General features: G+C 43.4%; 2 protein-coding genes across 5 annotated transcripts in view; both read right to left on the bottom strand.

Annotated features, from left to right (window-relative positions):
• The window catches only part of LOC111217371 (FYVE, RhoGEF and PH domain-containing protein 3-like), a 55,599-nt gene extending 38,454 nt beyond the window's left edge, over window positions 1–17,145 (bottom strand). The window contains exon 1 of the mRNA XM_022739204.1: window positions 17,109–17,145. Within this exon, the coding sequence (XP_022594925.1) occupies window positions 17,109–17,130 (22 nt within the window). The 5' untranslated portion in view covers window positions 17,131–17,145. The remainder of the gene's footprint in view (window positions 1–17,108) is intronic.
• A 4,732-nt stretch (window positions 17,146–21,877) lies between these two features.
• LOC111217269 (protein bicaudal D homolog 2-like) overlaps window positions 21,878–27,862 on the bottom strand; it is a 44,260-nt gene continuing 38,275 nt past the window's right edge. Inside the window, exons 10-12 of one of the 4 annotated variants that reach the window (XM_022739049.1) lie at window positions 27,599–27,830; window positions 25,853–25,946; window positions 21,878–24,202 (exon numbers count right to left, since the gene is read on the bottom strand). In XM_022739049.1, coding sequence (XP_022594770.1) covers window positions 25,899–25,946; window positions 27,599–27,830 — 280 coding nt within the window. In that variant the 3' untranslated portion in view covers window positions 21,878–24,202; window positions 25,853–25,898. Of the gene's footprint in view, window positions 27,831–27,862 lie in introns of all 4 variants that reach the window. The other 3 variants (XM_022739048.1, XM_022739050.1, XM_022739047.1) reach the window with 3 other exon arrangements.

The following is a 27,862-nucleotide window of genomic DNA, read 5'->3' as shown; positions in this document are numbered from 1 at the left end:
CTGTTCGCCTCTCACTACGTTACTCACCACACATCACTTGTTCAAGGAGCTAGGGGGCTTAGCTCTCACTCCTAATTACACACTGTTGTATAGATGAAAGAGAAAACCAAACAAACTAGAACCGAAGCACAACATATGTTGTCCCACTCAGAAATTCCCTGAAAAAACACTGCAGGGAATCCAAGAATCAAGGCAGCGGAAAATTGCCCCCAATGTACGTTCTCAATAAAACATGCAGACTGCCATGTATATTTCAGAGGGCAGTGAGAATTAGCCCACATTCAGCAGACAGCTGCAAGCCCACACACCCAAACATATCCCAGACAGAGGTTTGGTTTGGAGGAAAACATGTATATTTGGAGCAGCAGCAGCAGCAGCAGCAGCAGCAGCAGCAGCACCTGCTACACGCACTCATACACACTAAAACACATATAAGCCAAACACAAGACACATCTTCAAGCAAAGCTCAAGTGTGCACATGTTCAATCCCACATGAATCTACTACACAGACGATGAAGCGCCATTGGTAACTCACCAGCTGAACTCAGTTTGCCATCTGCCTTCGATGTTTTCTCTGCTCTGACTCTCTGTCTGAAATCTGTGGATCTTTTTGCCGTGCGACACAAACATGAGCAAAAAATAGATAAAAAGAAAAAAAAGCAGAGTCCGATCTAGTCCAGCACGGAGCCACGAGGAGGAGGCTGTCTGAGGAGCCTGGATGTTTTACGAGTGCTCTCAGGGAGACGGCATGAGTCTGCTACTGCTGCTACTACTCCTGTTCCCTCATCGACTCTCTCCAACCACCACGCTGCTTCTCTCCCTCCCTCCCTCACTCTCTCTCTCTCTCCTCCTCCTAGTCGTTCCTCCCCTCCTCCTCCTCTTCCTCCTCCCCTTCACCCTCTACACTGTCCCTGCCCCAAAAAAAATGTGCTCCTCCTGCTCTGCGCTCTCCCTGTCCTGATCCCCACACCATTCAGAGCAGCGGACTAAACAATGCCTCCGCCGCCACCGCTCTGAAAGGAACCCAGGAGCAGTTCTCAGCCGGCAATAATGCCTCCCAACTGTCACCATGGAAACTAATGACGGCCCAGGCTGGCAGCAGGAGGAGGGAGGGAGGGAGGGAGGGGGAAAAAAAGGGGGTAGATGGAGAGGGAGGGAAGAGTTAAGTGAGAGAGAGATGAGTGGAGGAGGGAGAGAGGAAAAGAAGTGGCTATATGAAAGATGGGGGAAGTGTGTGTAAGTATCAGTGGGTGTGACTGCACAGTTGTTGCATGTGTGTGTGTGTGTGTGTGTGTGTGTGTGTGTGTGTGTGTGTGTGTGTGTGTGTGTGTGTGAGACAGAGGATATGAGTGACCTGGAGAGGAGGGAAGGTTTTGGACGAATCCTTCAGGTATTCGTTAGAAACATGGTGATGATCATTTTCATTATCAATTAATTAGTTAGTCCATACAATGTCACAGAGCAGTGAAAAACACTCACAATTTCTTTCTAATTGCTGATTTTGTCCAGTTTTGACATTTTATTTACAATGATCTTAGGAAATACTCAGATTTAAAAACACGGCTGCTGTTTTTTCTTGTTAAATGACTCTGTTCATGTCTATCAACCAATATATTAACCTACTGACAGTTTAAGTAGTTCTTTCCCAAAAATAATTTGCAATTTTTAATTTGTGTAAGTAATGATACAAAACAGAGGGAAAAAAATGCCAAATTCTCACATTTGAGAAGCTGGATTCAACAAATGTTTGGCTGACTCAAACAAAGAATTGAATATCAAAATATTTGTTGAGTTATATCTGTGACAACTGACTGATCTTTTCAGCAATAGTTCTTTCCTAAAATTTGTATTTTTGATGTGTAAATAATGAATGTTGCTGTATCCCTTGGGGAACCACTTTACCACAAGTCTCTGGGGAGTACATCCGTGTCTCTGTGCGACTTCCCCCCACAGACATGGGGGATCACAAAAGCTGCCAGGGTGACGCGCCCAAGCTGCTCCAACCCCTCTTCATATGCACATATAATTACAACCAACCCCCCTCTCCATATCGCTCTGTGCCCCCCCCCCCCTTCCCACTCAATAGTTTGGGGTGACACCGGCCTGAAAGACGGGGTGACATTGCCCGACACCGGCTCTGAACCCTCAGACGAATGCCACCGATAACCATGGAAACACTGCTGGAATATCCGCGGTTCCAAAACGATAACGGGGCTTTAAAGCTGAAGTGTGTGTGAGGAGAAGAGCGGAAGGGAGGGAGAATGTAAAGAGGGGGATGGGTGGCTGTGTTCGATTTAGATTCAGGAAATGCAGGAGCTTTAAAATTGGAGGCGAGCTGAGAGTGGGTTAAAACGGGGCCTGGTGGATCCTCCTGTTGAAACAGCAACAGTAACTACATCCTCCTGTGTAAACCCCCTCACCTGCAGCAGCTTATTGTAGGCCATCTCTTGCCCAACTGATTGAAATTCTCAACACAGTGAATTATGCATCACATTGGACGGGGTGGGGGTGAGGGGGTGGGGTGGGCAGGTGCTGCTCTCCACAGTAATAAAGCTGGCTGCTCAACCCAGCAGACCTGCCGAGGTGAAATATTCTCACACGAGGGAAAGACGAGATAGAGAATCGGTGAATCGGTGCTGCAGCCGCCCTGAGGCGCAGTCCGAATAAAGGGAGAAACCCATTTCAAATAAGAATAGAGCCTCGCCTTTGTGGGTTATCTAATGAGGCATGGTGCTCGTGCCCCCTCTTTACACCAAAGAGAGGAATGCGAGCTGTGGTTTAGGGAGGAATGTTGGACCTCTCGCCATCTTGTTGCCTCTTTTTAGTTTATGTGCAGCGGAGATCGCTGCTCAAAAGTAGACTTCGGCTTTGAAAGGGGCAACTGGAAGACTTTGATATCCACGTTGTAGCCTAGAATAAGCTTCCACAGACACAGCTGGATTCACTGACAGAGAACAGAGGATAGAGGAAATGAGGCAAGCTGGCACAGTTCTTCTGCCCTTCTGTCACCCTTTACCACTCTCACTAATTACAACAATGATCTGCTTCCATCCGACCACAAAGAAGAAGAAAGTCTGTGTGATTATTCGCCGTCTCTGTCGCACATAAACCCACTGGAATATTGACGACTGACACCAGTCTAAATCTTCTCTGCTCTACTGACCTGAAGAGGGCATCTGTCACACATCTGCTCCGTGGGTTCGCCAACCACACACGCTCCCTTCCATCCCTGTGTTACTCAGACAGGGATGGAAAATACCACTCATCGCCTGGTTTTGATATTAAAAACGGATGTGTGTATTTTCCCTGTTCAACATCAGAATTAAGGACAGACTTTTAAACCTGAAGAAAAGATGCGTTTCTTTGCCTATCCCATTCAAAAATGAAGGTCAGCCAATGACACATGGCATAGAGACATGTCCATGTTTGCCCTTCTGTCTATGGATTACACTCTCCTGAAATTGAAGCATATGATGCCACGGTTCATCGCCCGCCCTTGCTCTGCAACAAAATACAGAGACACACACACAACAATCCCGTCAACAATATGCAAAACACCGCATCAGCACTGTTTGAACGCCTGCCAAAGTTCTGTCAACTGGCTTTCAAAGGACTGTGTTGAATTTGATCTGCACACACACACACACACACACACATTTTCCTTCTATTTATCTAGTGCTGGTCTACTGCAGGCACACTGAGGACTTAGCCCAGTTAGAGTCAGAGGGGACTTGGTACAGAAATCTGCATAGATAAATAAGTATCTTTTCAATGGCTCAGATCAATAAGAGGCTTGATGCCATGGCACACTTGGTTTAGCTGCCTCGGCATGCACCCTGTGGATGAAAGCCGGAAGGAGGACACTGGGCTGTTGTCATGGAGACAATTCACATTCCACAGCATGTTGACCCGACTCCAGGATTTTTCCAAAAAGACAACACAGACACGCATGCACATGAATAAATCTACACACTCCCGCTCCGACTAACACACACTCACACACACACACACACACACACACACACACACACACACACACACACACACACACACACACACACACACACAAGCTTAAGCTGGGAAAGTGAACTGAACTATGATGTTCACACGTCCCTGAAGGTCCTCGAGAGCCAGCAAGACACAACATCCAGACAAACCTCAACAGAGGAGAGAGGTCGAGGAAGGACACAGTCAACGCAGGCGGCGTCTTCCTCTGCTACTGACACACATTCATGTTGACTCACTAAACCCGCGGATCAGCTTTCACTGAGGGGAATTGCACTCACAAAGATTCAATACAGGGATCAGTTAGAGCTTTCAGAAGGAAATAACGTTTGGTGATAGTTATGAATGAAGACAGGTGGTCTTATCTGTCAGATTTAATTGGTGTGCATCTGTCGTCATTGAATAAAAAGTATCTGTAACAGTCTGCTCAAATATTGACCCTGACGGGCTCCTTTACCTTAACTCCTCAAACATTCAGCAGCCTAAAATCAAAGAGATGTTTTAAATTACTCTTAACAAGCACACTGCCATCTTTCCCTCTCTTAGGAGTCAAAGCCTCTCTTTAAAGAAGGAGTCATTAATATTTCACCCAGAGGAGAATCTTTTAATTCATTATTAATATTTAAACCTATCTTCTGCAGTACAGAGGTCTTATCTGAATTACAAAGAGGCTGGAGCCCAGCATAATCCGAGTCTCTATGTTACCCCCAGATAGAAAAACAATGCACTAGACCTGCTGTTCCATTGAGTTAGAACAGTGCCAACTGGTGGTGGTGAGATCTGGAAATTGTATTTCTACACTGGTCCCATGCTGTCTGTGGGTGTCTGGCCCTGGGGCATGGTGGAGATGGTGGGTGAAAGCAGAAAGCAAAAAAGAGAAGAATAACAGTTGAGGAGGAGAAATGAGATACTTTATCCTTTAAAGATCACAGCAAAGAGTTCAAGAAAATTGCCCTGAATGGAATATTCACTATCTATCTATCTATCTATCTTCTCAAGATATCTCATGGTGAATCATGAAAAAATCTTACTGGATGTAGACTGGTTACCAAAAATTGTAGATATTGACTGATGTTCTACAGTTTTAAGACTCTATATCACACAAACAGCTTTGATACTGTGGGTGCTGCTGGTCTCTATCGCGGCATGAAGGTTAAAACTTCTTTGGTTTTTATTCATTACATACTCACAGGGGAGCAGCTTTGCTGATGTGCCCCAGTTCAAAACATAACACTCAGTGGATTAATTAGAATATAATTACAAGAGTCTTCTCTGTATGGTCTGTTTTTCACGATGCTGCATCTATGAAACCAGAGGGGCAGGTTTTTTTTTTTTTAATAATTAACCAGCAGTCAGCATTCTAGTAATGATGTCTACGAGCTCTTACGCAGCCCCTCAGACAAGACGAGCAGGCAGTAAAGCAATATTAGAAACAGCAGACAATAAATACACCGGACAGTTATTTCAATTGGATCCCTGTCTGGAGGTCAGATTATTGCCGTCTGTGTAAAGCAAAGATTAGCTGGACATTTTAAAAATTACAAACCACTCACATTTCCATACAATTTCTTTTGTTGGTTTGAGAGACCCAGTTTTTTGTTCCTGCAGCTCTCGGTTATGCTTAACCAGTTCTGAAGTGCCACATTCTGCTTGTGGGACATCATTATGTGGTGTTGAAAACGGTGTGACTCACTTTCAAATGTGATGTTATTTATTTCCACTGTGTTACGCTGCAGTGCTTTGCTTGTCCTTGAGTATGGGCTTGAAAGGTGTGATGGAAGTGAGCAACCCTGTGATGGTTTGTAACTATTAAAGGCGTGACCGTGCGCATGTATGCGAGTGTGTGAGCGCACGCACACGGGTGCGTGTCCACCCATGGTGCTTTTGGTCATCTGATGGGCTGCAAGCTCATCTCTCCCTACAGCGCCCAGATGGCCTATGATTATGCACGGCTCAGTAGAGATTACTGTGCAGCAGAGATAGAGAGAGAAACAGAGTAAAAATAAATGGTTCAAATGAGGAAAAAGGTTGGCACAAAAAAATGAAATGAGGACACGAGGTATGTTGGGTCAAAGAAACAGAGGGAGGGTGATGATGACGACGATGATGATGATGATGATGATGATGATGCAGTGCGTGGCCAGCTTCACCCAGCTTAGCATCAACAGAAGGCAAACATGCACAGATACCCCAACCCACAAACACCTCCATCTGCACAGAAACATAAAAACTTTCCTCACTTCTGTTTGGTTTTGAGCTTTGTTGCAGAACACCTGCATCCAAAATTATAAGCTCAGATTTCATGTGTTGGCATCATGTTTAAGAGGAAAAGGTGAGGTAGCAGGTGATGGATGACGAAGGTCTGGGTGTGTTCGTGTATGTGTGTGTGTATGTGTGTGTGTGTGTGTGTGTGTGTGTGTGTGTGTGTGTGTGTGTGTGTGTGTGTGTGTGTGTGTGTGTGTGTGTCTGATGGGAATATCTCTAGCAAGGAATACACATGAGGACATTTGTCACCAGCAGCGATCTGACATGATGGATCACACAATGGCAAGTAAAGTGCACCCAAAAGAGCAGTGTGAAAAATGATCGACGCTTCACTGAACCAACACCATTTAACTCTGGATGTGTTTACTGGGAGAGCTTCCTCTGGAGAGAAATCTGTACAATCTCTTCAACAATCATATCTGCTTGAATGGTACGGTTTCTCTACACAGAGCTGATTAGAAAACTCAGTGTTGCGATACTTTAAGTATATTCTCAACAACTTTTACACTGTCGTCACCTGCTGGTGCAGTTGCAGTGGCATGCCTGTGATTTAGAGAGTGAAAAAGCGTAAGAACAGTGAGAGCAAAAGCAGAATGCAAAACATCCAAAGCTTCCACTTGTGAATGAGTGAGCACACTCATACCTCGTATAGCTCACTGAAACTGAGATCAGCACTCCAGTCATATTTCTTCCCCTGAATAAGATACAACAATGATGCAATCCTTCGCCGAGTGTCACTTAGAGAAGCAAGCCCACAAGCTACTTACTGTAATAGGGCTGAATCTTGTTGTGGTTATGAGTGCTTTACCTATAAGTGTATTGCTGGCACACTCTCCCAGCTGTCAAGTAGATTAGAGGAGGATGACTGGCGTCTAGCTGTTTTGTTTTTGTTTATCACTAACTGACTGCGAGCAGAGCGCAGCAGAGTCATGCTGCAGAAGGCCAGCATAGTGTGTGTATGTGTATGTGTGTGTGTGTGTGCGTTCTAGCTTAATGAGATTCATCATTCAGCTTTGAAGAGCAGCGTAGTGATAGATGGCAGTTTAACAACTTACAGTACATGCACTTCATATTTCAGGGATGTTTTTGGAAGAAATTAATTACAATGATTTAGCTGCAGGCGTGTAAAGCAGCAGACAGAGAGCAGGCTTTTCAGGGAATCAGCTGACAGGCATGCATACACATATGCACATGCGCGCACACAGCCACACACATGCATGGATTAAATGCAGATGCCAAGCAGCCTGAGGCAGTTAGTTGTTTTATTACATTTTGACCTTTCAGGATCGATGTAAATCTAATGAAGGGCTTGTTAGTGAATTAGGGCCTCAATGAAAAAAAGAAAAATGCTGAGAGCCTGAAATAACTGTTTGAGGAAGATAATCCACACCGGGCCACAGGAACAGGATCCATCTGTGTGGATGTAGCTCTCATCTCCTCATTAAGGCACAGGGTGTTACGACTGTCCTGTGATGAGAGCTGTGGCTGGTGCAAGGCATGCTGGGAGTGGGCGCCGCAGTGCAGTGGGCATAGAAGCTCCCGGGTTCAACTCTCTGGGTGACAGTTTAAAACAAAGGGAGGATCTAGGTGACACATCTTAACACAAGGAGGGGGGGTGGGGGGTGGGGGGGGTGTTCTCAACTTCTGGTGAAAATGCAAGTCATTGTAAATTGCTGCCAGTAAAGTGATAAAGTCAGAGTCCAGATCTCACTCCCATAAAACGCTGCTATCTTGTTTCACAAAGTCATTACAGAGTCATGGAGTATAGCATGATAAATGGCTGATAGGTAGCGCAGACTATAATAGGAAAAAGGAGAGGAGACGGTGGAGAGTCAGCCTGCTGTTGCAGGGTGACCTTCAGTGTGAAGCACCTTGATGTCACCCAGAATGAGAGCGACTTGGCTGCTGAGCTCCGGGTCTGTCTGGAGCCCGGAGAGAGAGAGAGCCAGTGAGCAGAGAGCGGTGATGACACACACATTACACAAGAACACGGTTGTGACAGAAGGACCAATGGTTCCCAGTTTTTTTTGGCTCGTGACTCCCTGAAACAAAGCAGTCTACCTGTGACGTCTCCTCTGGTTGCATATCTCCACCAATTTTGATCACTTCAACCAAAGAGCTTTTCAGTTGTTTTTTTTTTCCAATAATTCAATAATTCTTTATAGACCTGAAGAGATTCAGTAACTCACAGGAAAAGAGTAAAGTCTACAGTAAAGTCAAAATTAATCATTGTGTGTTGCAGATACATGTATGTGTTTTTTCTGCTTCCTTCTCTTGTACTCATCTCATGACCCCTCAGATCTATTGTGCGGCCCCTTGTGGGAGTCATAACACACAGACTAGGATCTGCTTTAAACTACTCTCCTATTGTAAGAAGTCTTTCTTTACTAGTTAAAAACCATATCAAAGAGAGGGTCATAATCTCCTGTCTCTCGTTTCACCTGCTGGGTGAAGAACGTTACAGGAATAACGTAACAGTGCCATCTAGTGGTACAATAACTGCTGCACACTAAGCATAGCACTGAGCAAGAACTAACTATAATAGGAGAGATTTTTTTTTTTGGAAAACTGGTGGGCAATGAGATCACCATCTGATATTATAAATTGATTATAAAAGAGAAAAAAGGCCAGGTTGTAAAAGCAGTTTCTCCTGCTTATTTATTTCATGTTACCGAGTCAGCATTTGACGAATGTAACACGAGAGCTGAAATTCAGAGTAAGACGATGATTCTCGAAGCACATAAGTTTTGTAAGGGAAGATAAATCTACATTCATAACAAATCATAGCACAAAGCTTTTCCACTGACAGCAGCTTCTTTCTCATATAGCTGTAACACCACACACACTCATGGCAGTTGGGCCTGTTGAATAGTGAATGCCCGCATCCAAAACAGGGAGGCTGCAAACAATACAACTTTCACGATGTGGCAGTGCCTTATAGCGCACTAAATGAGAGCCCTGTTCAAACAGTCGTGCCATTTAAAGAGGATCTTATCTGTGTCAGGCTAAGACTGGTAGTGTGAAAGAGAATAGAGCAAGGAAAGGTTTAGAGTTTCCTGCTGACTGACAGGCCCTCTGTGTGTGTGTGTGTGTGTGTGTGTGTGTGTGTGTGTGTGTGTGTGTGTGTGTGTGTAGCCCACCATTATGTTTTAAATGTTAAGAAGGTCATATAAGTGTTGGATCTTAGTAGCAAAACCTAGCGGTCTGCATGATTTATTCCGTAACAATAATATACAGGCTTAAAGGAAGGAAGAGGAAAGGGAGAGAGACAATGGTTAATGACAACAGAAGGGCAGAGCAGAAGGGGGTGGAGGGTGGGAGGGCACCCAGGGGAGAGAGCATGGAGAATTCAACACAGGCTGCCTTTGTTGGCTGCAATCAGCCAGACTAGGAAGACATTTACAACATGGTTTATGGCTGTATCAGGTGAGTGAATGTGAATGGTGGAGTGTGTGTGGTGATTAGAAGGGGGGGGGGGGGGGGTGGGGGGGGGGGGGGGGGGGGGGCACTAAACTTAGCTGAAAGGACACAAAGTCCTCGAGGACCAATCATGATTTTGCAAATCATGTACAGTTTACATTTCATATCAGATATGGGATTGATTTCCTGTCCTCCAGGCAGCCACTGTGGTATAAGGATCGACTTCCGGAAATGTGAGATGGATGATCGATCATCATTTCATTGTCAGACTTACACGCGGCTGCAAGCAGGGACTGTTTTAACCAACAGCTTCTGTGTAATGCAAGAGCATACCGAACTCACACCGTCCGTTAAACAATGTCCATGTTTGGCTTTTTTTTAACGCTGCACTTCTCAGCAGCCGAGCGTCCTTGAAAGCACAACCATAGGGAATTTTTGCCAAACAATTCCTGCTCATAACCAGAGTCCCACATAAAATAATGTAACCTTGACAAAAAATATTAAGCTGAGTGTGAGTTTCAAGAGGATTTTTATACCACAGAGAAATACTGTACTGTATACTATATGGATTTTTAAGGCTTATATCAATATTTCACAATTTTTATGGATCAAATAATCATCAGTATATTAATAAATGCATTACATAAACAAGCATGAGGATAAGACTGGTGATATTGTCAAGAAATCACATGAAAAGACCAAAGGCAACAGTGCTTTACTTCATCCCTCAGCACTTTCTGACTTTCTGGCTTGTTGGAAGAACTCAGCCTAAACCCAGTCCTACTGAAGAGGTCAATGTTTACGAAGAGGTCATGAATATAAATTTTCAGCTGCACACTGTAGGTTTTAGCAAATGTTACCTGAACAAGTGAAAACAGTGTATTTCTCTGTGGGACTACCATACTTTCAGGTATAGATTTAGTGGAGTATTTACAGCTGAAGGACAGTGTTTGTGTTTTTTCATGAGATTTGTTGGCAATAAGAAGAATATAGAATATCACAAGACTTCTCCTTTATATTTGGTTATTAAAGAAATTGAAACTCGCCAACACTGTTTATAAATGATCTTAAATGATTCTTGTTACCTATCGACCATTCAGATGTATCAGTCGGGCTGTGGACACAACTGTAAAACTACTTTTTCAAGGGTCAAGCTTCACACTCAGGATTCTGTGCTGCCATTAAAAGCTGTGAGCCAGAACGCAGATGCTCACCATCTAACCTAGAGGTGACCTCCACCTGGCTCCATCTCCTTCTTTCTTTCTATCTCTCTCTCTCTCTCTCTCTCTCTCTGTCCTCCTCCTCTTCCTCCTCTCCAGATCCCCCTGCCTCACCCCAGTGTGTACAGGAAGCCCTGCTTCTAGAGAGCCTGCTCCTCTGATGATCAGAGAGGAAAAACACAATGCCTTCAGTGTGCTAGAAAGGAGTTCAACTCATAAAATGCACACACACACACACACACACACACACACACACACACACACACACACACACACACACACACACACACACACACACACACACAAAGGGAGAGAAATAGAATGGAACATGCTTTTACTATTAAGGCTCTGTTTTTTTCTTTCCATATGACTTTCCCAGGAAAATCCCCCTCATCAGTGTAGGTCCAGTCCAGACAGACAGCAGACGGGAGAAGAGACACAGATACAGACAGACTGGAGAAATTGACCTTCTCATCCTGTGACTGAGTCACAAACAAAGACTTTTAGGGTGTTAAATGCTACTGAACTGGGTCCTTTCTCTGTTCTGTTTGTCAGATCTCAGCGCTGACTTCAGATTATTTTTTCCATTTTTAGGCAGGCCACGGAGAGTCAGTCAATGACCCTCAATGAGCACTCCCACTCTCAGAAGCTTAAAAGCAGCACAGTCGAGCATCTGGCTCACATACAACTGGATCTATCTAGACGACCAGGATGAGATTCATTTAGTCTCTGGGGTAATGCTCAATATTTCACGTCTGTCCTTTATTGGGTGACAACGAGTAATTCTGTCCGTTTCTAGAAGGCCTCAACAGTTGGTACCATTTAGGAAATCTAGGTCACTTCCGCCTTCTGTGTGTGTATGTGCAAGAGAGTGTGTGTGTGTGTGTGTGTCAGCCAGACTCTACGATAAGCCAAGAGACCTCCAGTATAAACATATTGTGCAGGAAGGAGCGCTGCTCTGAACAGAAACATCCTAATACCAAACAGCATTTGACTCAACACGACTGTTAACTCTGCTGTCACACTCCAGCTCACACTTACTAATCTGTTAAAACCAAGCGTGAGTGTGATCTTCTGATGTGGCAACAAGGTCATTTGTATCTGATTAAGACTCATTTCAACTTTTGAAGTATAAAACCTGACACCACTGCCTTATTGAAAACTTCAGCTCTGCTGTGAAAACGTCCGATTTAGGACGAGTCAGGCAATTTATAGCCTTTTTCCACCACATGGTACCGACTCAACTTTACTCGCTTGTGGTACCGGTGCTTATTTTTCCCACTGCAGATAGCACCCACTTCAAGCGGTGCGAAGCTATCGCAACGTCATCTTCAACACAACAATAGAGAATATTGAAGGGGTATGAAACAGAGAAGCGTCTGCACCTCATTTTACCACAGCGTGTTTTTGCACGTAGCAACAATAAAAATAAAGTACAACAACTAACAGAAATGTAACAAGCTACAGTCGCTTGGCTGTTAATAATAATAAACGGTTCACAACGCTGACGCAGTAGTGACGATTCTCTCTGACCAATCAGTAGTCTGCAGTGTTTTCTCGTCACCTTTTGGTATCACCTTGGAGCTCAACTGGAACCGGAAATGGAGGTGATACCAAAAAAAAGGTACCAGCTACTGTCCACAACTTTTGCCTGATGGAAAAAAAAAAGGCAAGTAGAGTGGAGTCCGGTCGAGCTGGTACCTTGCAGTAGAAAAAGGATTTATTAGAACACCAACTTGTTTGAGGCATGACAGGGAACTAATATTACAAGGCTGTCCAGTGTCCAACTGTGGCTATGATTGCAATGCAGGTTATTCCTCTACAAACTGTGATCACGAATATCAAAAATTATGTCGACGCTTGGGAATTTGAGGGACAACAAATGGCATTTTTCTTATTATGGTCCCCCAACTTGTCAGGTTGTCAGGACCCAAAATACATCTTCAGGGACATAAGATGATTAAATGGATAACGAAACAAACAAGCCTCATTAAAAACTGTATTAATATTTTTTGACTTTTCAAATTTACTTTCATCCTTTCAATCTTTAAAATCCTTCAAATGAAACAATCGGAGAAGAAAAAACAACCACTCTTTGTTTGAACTACTCATTAGTCATGTCAAGTGTATACTTATCTAACAACGAGACATCACAAGAACATATTACTGCATATTTAGGCATCACAGGTCAAAAGGGATGGGCACCGTCCATAGCTCCCTACAACTACGGTCTTACAGGAGAACAGTTAGGTGTGGTGACAAGTTGTGACAATATCCTTTTTCAATTACTAACAGTAGTAGTCAATAAAAGTTTCTCTATGATTGCATATTGATGTAATTGCAATTCAAATACAGCATAATTCAAAACACACCTCTCAAAGGAGCATGCCTGCAAATGAGTCAAGAACCTGTTAAACAAGAGTGTCAATTTAAAGTAACCACAGTGTAATCACTTTGGATACAGACGTAGCAACAACATCAAAAACAAACTAGTTTCGATTAACACCCAGTTAAGTTTTAACATTTTCAATCAAGTGTAAAGATATTTAAAGTCCACAGGAAGCTGGGGTCAACACTTGAAGATGGGACTCACATCATGCAGTGCAGGAAAAAAAACCTGTGTGTGTGTGTGTGTGTGTGTGTGTGTGTGTAAAAGGGCCCTCTGATGTGATTGACCCTTTTTCTGACACACACACACACACACACACACACACACACACACACACACACAAAAACTGCAACGCTGTCTTAGCTGAAGTCTTTGCAACAGCAGGACCCACACATGACCACCATTAGGAAAATCAATGTGACACTCAGGCAGGACGGGGAAGAGCCTGAAGCTTCTGAATGGCCCTGAAACTGAGTCATGCTGTTTCTCTCTCTCTCTCTCTCTCTCTCTCTCTTCCTCACACACACACACACACATAAACACACACATAAACAGAATGAGACAGAGACATGGAGGAGTAGAGTATTTAGGGGATGTTAGACATTGGTGCTTACGGGAACACACCGACTAGTTGGATGACAGGCCTGTTGGTCACCTTGAGGATGTCAACATCAAAACAATCCATGTGTACAACAGTAGATTGTTAGCTTCAGTGCTATGACTATGCTAAGAGACACTAGCCAACTGGCATTAGCCCAAGCACTGACACTGATCTTTCAGCGATAAAGAGTAGAGCCTCACCGATTCATCAGTGGAGCTGATATTATCATCTGAAATGATCTTATCACTGACATATCTGTATCAGTGTGTATGTCCGTCAATAAGTAACAAAAAATGATCTATACTCCAGATAACATGGGTGAGCACAGGGTTTGATTCTGGGTTTATAGATTAAATATAATGCTGTCAGTCAGATTCATATTTAACTTTGTTTATTGTGTGTTCTGTCTCTTTTGTGGCAAATGGATTAGACTCAAAAACGAGTGCAGGGAGGTGGAGAGAGAGTCTGTGAGCATAACTGTACAAACGTGTACAACAGTTACACTTCTAGGGAAAAGATAACCGGATGAACTGATAAACAAAAGATCCACAAGGCCTAACATCTGCCATCTCAATATTATCACGTGTGTATTATTAAGACAATATCAATATGTCATTCTGTAAATATCACAACACCTGTACCGTTCACACTTCCTCTTCAATTCAGCGTACAATAATTCCGTACGTTTACAGGTGAGGCACAGCACCACTGCTGAGCTAAGCTACTGTAGGACAATAAGCGGGAGGCTACATACAACCCAAAACAGCAAGAGGGAAACATGTATCTCCCATCACTCAACACATTAACATCTTATCTGGAAAGGGGGGACTGCTTCCTTGTAGTTCAACAGTTCAACGTGAGAGGATGGGAACGATTTCTGGTGATTTGGATACGACTTTCTCCAGGACACTGGGCCACCTGCACGATCGAGCTGACCCCTCACAGACACACTGCTGATCACCTGCTATCACTCTCTACTGTAACACTACTAAGAGTGCTGCGGGTCTGTGATACATTGATCATTTTGGCACCTCTGTTCTCATGACTTCATAAGTGACGGACTAATGGACCAATGGTGCCTTCACGTACAGCAGATTAACCAGGTTTGTGAAAGAGAGACCAAAAGAGATTAAAAAAAAAAAAAAAAGTGGGAGCAAAGGGAGCTGGGCAGATAATATTCTCACCATCCTCCTCTCTAACTCCTGTGCTCTATGTTTATCTAACACGAAGGGGAGATGTTTACACTGGCTTGGTTAAACACGGACAGGCCCAATAGCTTTTGTTAATAATAAATAACCTAAACAGCCAGCCAGGACGTCCACGCTGGTGAGTTTCGCTGCCAAAACGCGGACCACCATTGTCCTGCATCTGCGGAGGAGACACATTCACCCACATCTGAGCGAGACGTAGAGCATGAGAGAGTGTAAAGACTGCGAGCGAAGAAAAGTTTATGGAGTTGGAAACCAGTCCGAGGCTTGAGGTGGAATTCAAACTGAGCGGCATGCTATCTATCCGACCGCAGTTTATTTGTGATGTGGTTTATTTTAATAGATTCTCCAATGATTTGATGCGAGCAGCCTACAACCCTTTTGACCCTCCCGTCGTAAACATAAAAATAAGCACTGGTTGAGTGCATGGGATGGTTGGATTCCCATGTGGATATAGAGTTGAGGGAACCTACATATATTCAATCTGATGGCAGTTGCAGTGAGCACTAGAATTGTTTATGTGTGTGAGTGTGTGTGTGAGTGTGTGTTGGGGAGGGGGGTTAATGCATACAGAGATATGAGGGGGCAGAGATTGATCTGGGACAGTGCGGGAGAGAAAGAGGGAATTGTATAAAAAAAAAAGAGAGAGAGAGAGAGAGAGCAAGGCCTTGGGAATGAATGTGTGTGTGGGAGAGAAACGATACACCGCTGGACTGCCGGAAAAAGAAAGTCAGCCAGGAGGACAGCAGATCGATTCCTCCCCAGAGTCTCACAACAAACACACTCTTTTTCTCTCTGCATAGCTCACCTCTGCTGCAGCCTGATATCGTCCCATCAGCACTTCATCTCTATCAACCTCTCTCTCCCTTATACCCCCCCTCCCCTCCCCCCCTCCTCTTTGTCTGCATGCTAGCACTTTTATTCTGTGGCCTCTGTGAAAAGGTCTTGAGATTAACTGGATTTTGTAATGGAGATTGGTTCTCACAGTAACTCGCTTGTGGTTAGTTGATAGGAATATTAAGCAAAATGCCCCAGATCTGTCATCTCAGCGCCACTTGCTAAAACACAACACATGACACATGAACAATGATCTGGACACGGCAGATAATGAACAGTCCATCGAGAACGAAAAGAGAAAGAGAAAGAGAGTAGCCTTCCTGTGTGACAGTGGTGGAATACAAATTGAGAAGTATAGTTTCAATCTCATCATCAAAAATATCTCTGTGGGTCCTGTGTAATGCAGAGAGGAAACCACACACTGACACACACACACACAGACAAAGAGTTTACCTCAAACACCAACCAACTGTCCTCCCAGACAGACAGGCAGATACTTTCAACTCAACTCTAATCTCATGAGCTCTGCATCACACAGACTCTCTCCTCCACTGAGATCACATTCCACACAGGGACACTGTGGCTGTTACGGTCACACACACACACACACACACACACACATACATACACACACTACAGTAGGGAGGAGGATGAATGACTCCCTCATCATCCTAATGATTATCATCTGAACTAACATCCCCAAAGCTTGATTTCCAGTCATAGAATATACATATAATATATACAGGCTATGAATGTGTGTGTGTGTGTGTGTGTGTGTCTGTGTGTGTGTGTGTGAGGGGGCCTGCGTCAGACTGGGGCAATGGTGAGGTCACAGCTCCTTTACTCAGGGTTTGGCACGGCTCTGCTCCTATTCTTGCCATGTCAGCTCGAGCTTCCCAATAGAGCATTAACGCTGCCCTCGGAGTGTTAGTGAAGCAGCCCTGACGAAGCGAGACAACTCTTTGCGTTGTTTTGGAGTTGATGCAGGCCTGCAGCTGCCCCGCTGACAGCTGGCAAAAGCATTTCGGAATTCAAATCCTGTGCGCAACACAAGCCGTTTGGAAACAACTTAAGAAGAAAACCGCAGAGAGTTTTTTTTTCCTTAAAAAAGAGAGAAACAGGGAGTTGAGATCCGCTGTTAATCATCAGGACGATTCACTTACCAGTAGCCGACACCCCCTGCATCTTGCACAAAGTTCTTCCCCGGTCTTTCTCTGCTGATCCCGTCCTTTTCTCTCGGAGAAAGTGGCAACAACAGTGGCTCCTGCGTACGGCGGACTACACACTCGGAGGAGCGCCTCCACTTCACAGCCCCCCTTTCCTGTTCGCCGGAAAATACACACACACTAAAGGACACTTCATGGTTTCCTAACGGACGCGAGCGATTTTTTTTACCCGGGTCATTTTTTTTGTGTGTGTGTGTGTATGTGTGTGTGTGTGTGTGCAGAGTAAAGAGCAGTGTGGTCCTCCGAGCAGTCCTCTCTCCTCCCTCTCCAAAAACAGAACTCTCTCCGCTGGAAAGGAAAAAAAGAAAAAAAAAGGAAAAGAAGATGCGCGTTCTCGCCGGTGCGATGCGCGAGCTCGACAGTTCCATTCATTGAGTGTAAACGCTAGAATGAAAGATTAGCACTGGAAAAATAAAAAAGAATAATTTTATCCTTTAACTCACCACTCGACTTTAAAGCAGTTGCTATAGCCTGTGTATCTTACTCTAGTTTTTTTGTTATTCCGTGTCTACTCAAGCTGTAGTTTTGCATCTTTAATATTACATCCACAGCCATGCTATGCCCACTGGCACAGAGGCATGACATGGCTTATCACGTGAAGTCATGAAAAGGATGAAGGATATTTCAAGAGATGGCTCTGCTTAGAGAACTCCACAGCTGCCTATTAGTGTGGAAAAAAAAGAGCCTGGAAGACAAATACTAACTGGCAATACATTTCCATGTCAGTGCGCACGCTTTCTCCTGATTTATTTTCATTGATTATCTTGAGTTTGCAGGGAGCTGAATGGAGGCTGTCAGCTGTCTCTGTGGATCAAAAGGAAGCAGGAGAAAACAAATGTTGAATTTGCAAATCGTTATAGTCATAAAATGTTATTTCTGTTGCTTGTGTATGTTTATCCAAAGTTGGTGGTCTGATAGTTGGCTATTAGGTAATACTACTCTTTACTGGTGGTGGAGAGTAACTAAGTACATTTACTCAAGTACTGTACTTCAAGTATTTTTCTTCTATGCTGCTCCATACTTCTACTCCAGTACATTTGTGAAGTAGACATTGTTCTTTTGACTACACTTCTTTATTCGACAGCTATAGTCAGTATTTACTTTTCAGTTGGACATTTACATACATACAAACTATGTGACAATCTTATAAAAATGCAATGCATTGTTTAAGGTTACACCAGCTGCTCTCGGTTTATGACTCATTACAAAACAGCAGTATCTAGTCAGCACTCCTTGTCACCTTTCAGATGTATGTATTTGGTTGCATTTCTAAATGTCTTAGATGGTTTAATGTTTTGATTTGTGAAGGTGAATTTAGTTATTTCTTCTTTCCTAACGCATTAATCATCTCAGATGTATCCTGTGACCCTTTGGAGGGCCCTGGACTAAATCTAGCTGTATATAAATTAGTTAAAACAAGCTTCAACTCGACCAATCTAATAGAAAAAAATGCAACTTTACGATTGATGCATCAGTTACACTTTTATAATGTAATGCCATTTCTCTGCAGAATGAGTCATTTTACTTTTGAGACTTTAAATACATTTTGCTGATAATCCTTCTGGACGTGAACTTTTATTTTCTTTTGCAGTATTTTCACATTGTTGCCTCAAGTTTTCACTTTTACTTAAGTGAAGGGAGTGAGTATGTCTTCCACCACTGCTGGGCCATATGTCAATAATGTTTATCCTCAGTGATGTGACTATTTCCACCCAAATCTCCAGGAGCACAACTGTGTGGTCGCTAACCTTCCTTGCCCCTCTCTGTGTCTGTCTGTCTGTTCAGCCCTCCATCTTTTTGAAACCCGTGTCGACTCAGCTACGCGTCATTAACCCCTTTTGTGGCTGGTGCTGTTGCTGCACGCTTTTCATCGGCCTCAGATCAACACACACAACAGCAGGGTCTCTAATGATAATGCCTCCCCGTCTGGCTGCTTGCCAGGCAGAAGGCCACTACGCTGACCCGCAGTCCGCTCTAATAAGCTGTATATATACAGTGTATGTATATGAGCTCTTCTGTACCAGCTGTCTGACTGCACTCTAATCACTTAATTTGTAAAACATGACTCCTATTTTGCAGATCCAAGCAAATAAAAGAACAGAGAACACCCCCCTCCTTTTACTTTAACCATTTTCCTCTTTGCTTTAGAGAATAATTCTGAACATGTCAGTGCAGAGTCTGAAAGGCCAAGTGTTTTGTGGATGACTGAACTCGTGTTTTAAATAGACCAGGGCCCCAGCGCCCCTGTTAGTGCCTCCGAGTGCATGGAGCTTCTTGTCAGCCCATCTGGGGCATGCTGGTCCACAGAAAGCAGAACACTAAACAGCCCTCTGGGATACATCCTCTCCCTTGCTTCCCTGGGGCTCCTCCACCAAGAGCAGAGCAGAGTGAAACAACAGCATCCCCAGAGAGGGAGGGAGGAGGAAGAGAGAGAAAGGGAGTTAAAGGAAGAGGGGGAAAGGTGAGAGACAGAGTATGAAAAAAAGACAGTTAGGACTAACTGAGTTGGCAGATGAGCAGCCAAGCTGATGGATTGGTGTGAACGTCGACACAGATAAGTGTGAGATGAGCTACCTAGAGCTTTTTACACTTATCTGAAACCTTCATGGTGTAAATGCCCCAATCATATGACTAATCACACTCCAGACCGGGGCGCCAGGCTTTATCTGCTCACTCTTTTTTCAGGTGTAAATTAAAGCATACTGATTGAATCAACACTTTGTCTGCTGTTGCCGTGGTAACCTGCCATATCTAGAACACACCAACAGTTTTGTGAGGATAATACCGACAGATCAATGAGTCACAATAGGGAGGGAGGACACTCACACCCAGCGTCCAGTGTCAGGACTAAGGAATGCTTTAATACATCATGAGGCTGAGCTCACACTCCACAGGCCATAAATTTGTTAACATCTTCAGAGGTATTATTTCTGCTCCAGTGGAGCTGTTCAGAAACGTGTGTGTCCTGCTGGTGTTTGAGGCAGATCCATGTGAGGCATGTGTGGTGTTGATGATTGCTGCTGCTCATCCAGACCAGCTGATCGTGGCTCCTCCAGGCTCCACATGGGTTTATCACATGACAGCGCCGGCTCTCACACATAAAGAAAGACTCTTTGTACATGCAAACACATTCCGCCTCTCTCTTTAAGGCCAATGCTAGACCTTAAGGTAACTTGTGCGGACTCAAGCCGCTCATGAAGACGTCAACAGCTGTAGCAGAGGGACCCCAAGTGGTGAATTTTAATAGTGCATCAGCTGAGATGTGAAACAGCTGCTCTGCTATATTTCCCTCCCTCCTTCCACACAATAATCACGGCACCTGCATATTAATAGAGCAGGACTGATGCCATGGAATGAATCCCACTGACCCATATTTCCTCTGCCAGTCGAGCCCTGAGTGGGGAGGATATATGAGGAGACTGGCACCAACAAAGGCTCCTCTGTTGCTACAGTGTCAGTGTCATCGGTTGTCAGTGAATTGACCTCTTCCCTCTGGCTTTCATTAATACTCTGACATTCAAATTCAATCAGCCTGGCACATGTTAACTGGTAGCAACCAGTTTAACTGCACTAAATCACAGCAGTGTGCGGGTGACATGATTGATAATGCAACTGATCTGAGGTATGTTTAAGTTTTCTCATTACTATAACTGAAATGCTCTTTTTGTGTGTTTGTGAGCACAGTTTAAAACCAGTAATTGTTTCATTCACTTAAAGGGGCACTGAACTGATGTTACACATGAAGTTCAGTTTATTCATCAGGAGGAGTACTCCTTTAATTCCTCAGTTGCATTATGGGAAGTGTAGGATAGCTCATACAAAGAATTAAATCAGGATATCTTGGCCTCCGCTGCTTCAATTTTGACCATTCTTTTTTAAATAAGATCTCCTGTAAGTCTCCCCCAACTTTATGGAAGTGTACATCTAAATTGCTCGAGGAACCCTTTAAGAATATCTTTGCTGAACCACCTTTGGGAAGGTCTAAACTTGTATCATTTTGCTGTCAAAGCTCAAGATGATATTCACAATGTTTCATTAGAGCCACATCTCTCAGGAACAGGAAATCTCTGAAAAATCATCCTTATAAATAAAAGATGTTTGTGCACTCTGTGTCATGTGTCATCATTATCATAATCATGTTTAGGTTGTGAGTATTATGAATATGAATTTAAGTTTGGGTTGTTTTTTCAAAGCAGCATTTCTCCTGCATTTTAAATCACCACAAAGAAAATCACTGCAGTATTAATTGGACAGAGCGCCGGCCTCCAGAGCCTGGACAGGAAGTGCTGGGTGTACCAAAGGTCAACAGAAACTGGCTCTGAGTGCGTGGGCGTATCTCCAGAAGGCAGGGAGTGGGGAGGAAAGGAAAAGGAATGGGAAATGGAGAAAGGCCGAGGAGGGGGAGGGAGGGAGAGACGGAGGGAGGAGCGAGGTTTAAGCGAGACAGCAGAGAAAAGACAGGGAGAGAAAGAAGGGTTGAAGGGGTGGGGGTGGGGTGGGGGGTGGGGGGGTGTTTTTGTGCATTGTGTGAAATGTGATCATGTCCTGGAGCTGCTCAGACAGCTGGGAAGTTCCCCTGCCCCTGGCTTCCAGCTGGGAACACTCTGAGGAGACACCAGGGCTGCAGACCATATACTTCCCTGGTTAACCCTTCGTGTGCTGCCACTGCTGTGGAGGAGTTGTAAATGACGACACTGGAACACCTCGGAACTTAAGTCACATTTATTGATTTTAGCCAGTATGACTACCTTTACACAGACATACCACCTCTCTACTGGAAAACAAACAAAACACTTTTGTAGGATTAGTTCAGCAGTAATACATCAGACTTAACTCTTGTCTTTTCTTTTTTTTTTCGCAGTTTTTTTTTTTTTTTTAACACCCTGACAAGTTTACATGTTTGTTTTCAATTCTGTGTAAAGGTCCCATGACTGAGAAACATGCATATGACATTTAGCTGTAATCAATATGCCACTAATCATAATGCACATTATTGATAAGAATACAGTACTGCATGACAATTCAAATAAATACCAACATACAGGTGAAGTCGTTATTTCATATAAAGATATCAAACTCTCATTATGGATCAATACTGAAACACAATATGACAATATAAAGTTTGCACAGCTAATTTTATTATCACAATGCTATCGCTTCCAGCAAACAGAAAACTTTTTCTTTTTTAAATGTAAAACTGTATCTGAATTGCACTTTATTTTTTAGCTTCTTGTCCGTATTGGTAACTTTAACGCCTCAACAAACAAGCATTGGCTTATCATGGCACTATTCAAGCTTGTTGATGCTCATTTTGTTTTCTGTTTCCTGAAAACATAATGCTCAAAGATGATGTAAAAAAAAAATTCAAGAATAATAATAAAAAAAAAAAACCCAACAAACAAACCTCAAATTGGACAAAAAGAAAGATAAAATGCGCTCTCTGCACATTTTTTCAACAATACTATTGATATCACATTACCTTCACCAAACAAAGCTAGAGATACGTAGATGTTTCCAATAGTACACTGATCTACCCCAACACTTTACAGATGCTTGGAGCATTTTGTTCAATAACAGGAGGCCAAAGGGATTTCTTTTGGTTCCCAAAGTTTGATAAAAAAAAACAACCTTTTCTTAATACCCCTGAATTTATTGAGTGGATCACTGACCCGCAGAATTCAATACAATTTCAGTTTCATTGAGCTAATTTCAAAACTATCTCACTCATGCAGAAAGGGTGGACATTCCCTTTGCACTTATTGCTGCTCACAGACATTTTGAACCCAAAGTCCTCACCTATAAAAAAAAAAAAGAAAACATAAAACACTAGTCTAAGATTCTCCCTTGAAACAATGAAAGGCACTACTGGTCAGAAACGAAGAACTAAACAAACCAAAAAACAAAACCCCGGCGCTCGCATTGGGAGCGCCATGGCCCGAATTACACCTTTCTCAGTGACGGCTTGTCTTCTTTCCGAGTCTTGATTCTTTTCAATCTAAATGGTGTACCAAGATTTGGCACGATAAACGAAGAGAGAATGAAACAATTCCAATTTGGAATTTAATCGTCGCACTTGCAGAGAATTCTGAAAGTCAGTGATCCCGCTTCAGTGGAACGCCCTCGGTAAGAAGCTAGGAAAAGCATATCACATCACTCAAATTTTTCCCAAAACACAACTTACCTATTTGAGTCAGAGCGTTGTCAAGTTTCATTGTGTTATTTTGAACTATTCCTAGGAATAATAAATACATGAAAAAACCCCAGAATTTGATCACCCTGGATTTTTTGTATAGAACATGGCAGTAGAACAAACATAAAAGAAAACCAACAGCATAACATATGATGTAACAAAACAATTTAAGAATGATTATTTGATGGATAAAATCTTGAGGATGAAGTCGTAATAGTAGGTCTGTGGTTTGTGAAGCCCTTACTGGAGTAAATAGTCTCTTAAAATCAGGTGATTCAGGAGGACGTATAATCCTATAGTCTTACAACCTATACTGAATAACTCACAAACCATAGTACTACCACGCTTTCCTATAGGTTAATAATAGTCTGTTATAATCCTATATAATGAAAGTGCACAGATTAAGAAAACAATAAACTAAAACAACAACAACAAAAAGCTTGTTGATTGACATAGAGAAAAAAAAAACCCATCTCCCCTGGCTTCTCATTGGAGGGTTATATTAGCCAATCACAAACACTGGTTCAGAATATCAATCAGTTCCACTGAACTTGTGAGAAATTGGCTTCCAGCAGCAGCACGCACAAATGAGACCAAGTGTAATATGCATCACTTTTTAGTGTTCAAAAGGAAAAAGGAAGGACAGCTGATTTGACTTAAAAATCTGTGTTTTCATTTTGCAGGTTTTTCTTTTTTTTCTTTTTTTTTTTGCTGTGGCGGCTATTTTTTGTCTTCAAGTCCAAATAGCCTATAGTGCTAACTCTTTTCGGCGAACTCAATCAGCTGCGAGAAAGGACCTTGTGTCGGTACGTCATCATCCGCGCAGAGCTACTGTAATTTACTGCAAAATGGAGAGACAAACAAATGATCAGCGTTAGCATTATTGGTCAATTTTAGAGCGACTGTTAACATGGTCAGCAGCTGAGTCCACACAGACGGGGTAAACGGCGGCTGTAGTTAGTCAAAGCAACAGAAGCCGATGTTAGGAGCCCTGAGGCAGCTGATGTTATGTCAGGAGCTTTTCTGTCATATCAACATCATATTTCTAAGGAGCTGATGTGAAAGCACATTCACCACAAGTTATCCTGCACGTGCAGTTAGGAAGCCAATGACTCACGAGTACCATGACCTTTCATTCAAAGGACAGAGTTGAAGCCACATCCCACCACCCTGGTCGAAGGAGAGGGGTCTTTCTCATATGCCATGCAAGTTAATGAAAAATGGGTTATGGGTTTTTGACATGCAGGCTTACAAGAAATCAGAAACTAGATGCATCATGTGTCGTAAAACTTAAAGGTGGAGTGGGAGGAGCCTGCAAGCAGAGGTAGGAGGAGCTTTTTCGGTGGCATGCTGTTATGACACCAGCTAAGCCAGACATTGATTTCAAATTAGACGGAGCAAAGTGGGAATTCATCTATCTAAGGAGAGGGGATTCTAGTTAAAATCACATCCTGGGGTCTATCTACTGCGCAGTGATTCCACTGAGCCTGTACAAGGGGAAGGGTTAGGGGCTCAACTAATTTGAATCAATGTCCTCTGGTTGATTGAGCAACTAGTTTTCTGTTTTTGTTTTTTTTAATTCTTCCTCCAAAAATTAACAGGAGTTTCTCCCCTCAGGAAACTCCTGGACTCATTTCTCCACAGTATAAGAGTCAGCTCTCAGCCAGACATCTGGCTTTCCTCACCAGCATGTCTAGCTTTCTTATCTCCTCTCTCAGGAGCTGGTTTACAACAAGAGTAGTTCTCCTTCCGCTACTCCTCAAACCTTTTCTCTGTCAGCGCATAGAAACAGAATATATCGCACTTGTAAGTTAAGTGAATCTCAAACGTAAGAGTGATTGACCTCTAAGGAGGTTTGCTTCTTTTTTTTTTCTTTTTCCCTAACGTGTACGATAGCCTTGTCTCCATGCTGTGTGCTGTGCCTTATGGATGCACATTCAAGCAGGGTTGACTGCTGACGTTGTTCCGTCTTCAGAGGAATAAATGAACTCCCCTCTTCACATCTGAGAGGAAGGAATACTGTAGTAGGATCCTGCAAGATTATAACCTGAACATGATCATATTAAGAATATAGAGTATAATATATAGCTTAGTAGTAGTAGAAAAGTCATAATTTGAGAAATCTTGCAGGATTTCCTCACATCAACCCTGCTTTTAGCATCATAAAGCTAACGTGTCTATGATCCACAAGCAATACATGGATTTATTAAACACAAGCCCCACTGATATTTTTTCCTATTTGCGTAATGCTAGCTTGGCGAGGGGTTAAAGCTATTGTGGATACTAAAACAGTACGTTGCTTTTGTCCTCACACACCATACAACAAAAAAACAAACCAAAAAAAAAGAAAAAGAAATAAGCAACCCTCCATCTGCAAAGGTTCAAAACATAATACACACATGAGGGCCCTTTCACTTCAACGCTGATGTACACACAGGCAAAAGAAAAAAAAAAGAAAAAATCAGGAACACAACATACGTGAGGACATTACCTGACAAAAATTATTCAGAGGGCAATTTTCCCCACAATTCCTCATTCTAGTTAAAGAGTGAATGGTGATGCTGGGGGAGCAAGCTGCTGACAATCTACAAGAGAGAAGGTCGTTATGGCGACCGAGCGACAAGACACAGATTAGAGACATGAGGAAAGGGTTTTCAGCCACATTACCACACAGAAATTATCTGAGCGATCTCCCACAAATAGAGAACGGAGGCAGAGGATTAGGGGAGAGAAGGAAAAAGAACAGTGTTAGCTCAAGATGAGACACAAGGACAGGGCTTTACATCAACAGATAGATAAATATATCAAGTGTTTGAGTCGACAGGCACTTTTGCCAAGCGGTCGGTTGGTTTTGTTTGTAGATTTATTGTCTGGATGTTGGTGCCTTTTTGATTTGTGCTCTTCTAGGATTTACTCCACATTTAAAAAATCTTCTTCGATCAAAACTATATTGTATCTCTGTTCACAGTAATCATTATATCCATTTTTAACAGAAGTAGGAACCTGAGGCACCTATGCTGAAGTGCACTTAATTTGGGTATGGAGATCGATTTGTCCAACTTTCTTTCTCTTTTATAATATGGCTCTGAAAGAATCCATCGCAACAAAATGGGTCACATGGAATAGATAGCCCTCCTGTATCTCACCAGACACCAAATAACTCCTCTTTTTTTTTTTTTTTACAATGTAGAGCCCTGTAGTACATGAGTTTGTCTTGTACCACACACCCGACAACAGAAAAACAGTTAAAAAGCTCATAAGCATTTTTAGCTGCAAAGCCATGCGATTCTACTGACCCTATTGTATTGGTGTGCTAGCATCACAGCTTTAAAATGATCCTGAAATAAACACCTGTGGTCACAGGTGCTCCTTTTCTGCCCGAACAATTCCATCATAAAACCCACTTCCGAGTTTTTGAATTTCTGTGTAGAATCACACTGTGCTCCCCTAGCAAGAAAGCAAGGGGAGATTGCATATTTTAGTTCCTTTTTCTTCTTGTAAACATTATAGAGTGACCTGATTAGACAGTGGGCTGCTGGACACAGGTCAGTCCTGGGGGGACCAGGACGAAGAGGCAAGGGAGAGAAGGGGGGCTTTTTTTTTCAAAGGAGCACCAATGCCGACAGACGAGCCGAAGAGCAGAGGATGTCATATTTAGTTACAAGACTGTCAGATTGACATCCTCTTTACAAGTCCCCACCCCCACAATGTGTTACTGTTACCAGGCAATACACTCAGGGGGCCAGAACAAACAAGCACAGAAGCTGCCACCTTTTACATCATACGTACAGCACCATGACAGCGGAAAGAATAGACACTCCATAATATCCACAAAACCCCCAATATAACCGGGGCCTTATAATCCACATGCCATATATGTCTACTACAGTCCAAACGTCTAGTGCACACTGTACATACATCTGCATTCCCCTAAGCGTTTACACTAGCACACACAAGCAGCCGGTTAGTCACACAGCAGTCCCTAGAGGAGCGCAGGCTGGCCGGGGAGCTAAGCGAGCGAGTGGGGCTCTTTAACACTAAGGCAGGGAGGGTTTGGCCCGTAGGCCCCCCTCCCCTCTGTACACAGCAGTCCCTTGCAAACTTCTCAGCCGCCTCAGTCGCAGTAGATCTTGTACTTCTCGCTGCAAAAGACCACAGGGCCTCCCATGATGCCATTGGGCACAGCATTGTTGTGCTCCGGTCGGCCGGAGCCAGAGCAGGTGAGACTCTGACTTACGTGGGGGTTGTTGGCGGTGCCACTGGCCGCCTTGCTGCGGGCCTTAGCCCGGCCGGCGTTGCCTCCCCGGCGGGTCTGCTCGTGGTCAAACTCCAGGTCCTCCAGGCGCTGTGTCAGGGCCAGTTTCTGCTGGATAGCCATCCGCAGCAGCGAGTTGAGGGTCTTCTTCTCATCCTCTGCTGCAGCGAGCTGCCTCTGCATCTCATCCAGCTGGGTCACATACTCGTCACAACTGCAAGACACACGGAGAGAAAGCTGTAGAGT

Source organism: Seriola dumerili, unplaced genomic scaffold (assembly GCF_002260705.1).
Source record: "Seriola dumerili isolate Sdu_G_001 unplaced genomic scaffold, Sdu_1.0 BDQW01000043.1, whole genome shotgun sequence".
NCBI classification, from domain to species: Eukaryota; Metazoa; Chordata; class Actinopteri; order Carangiformes; family Carangidae; genus Seriola; species Seriola dumerili.
This window is presented reverse-complemented; position numbering and strand designations above follow the sequence as displayed.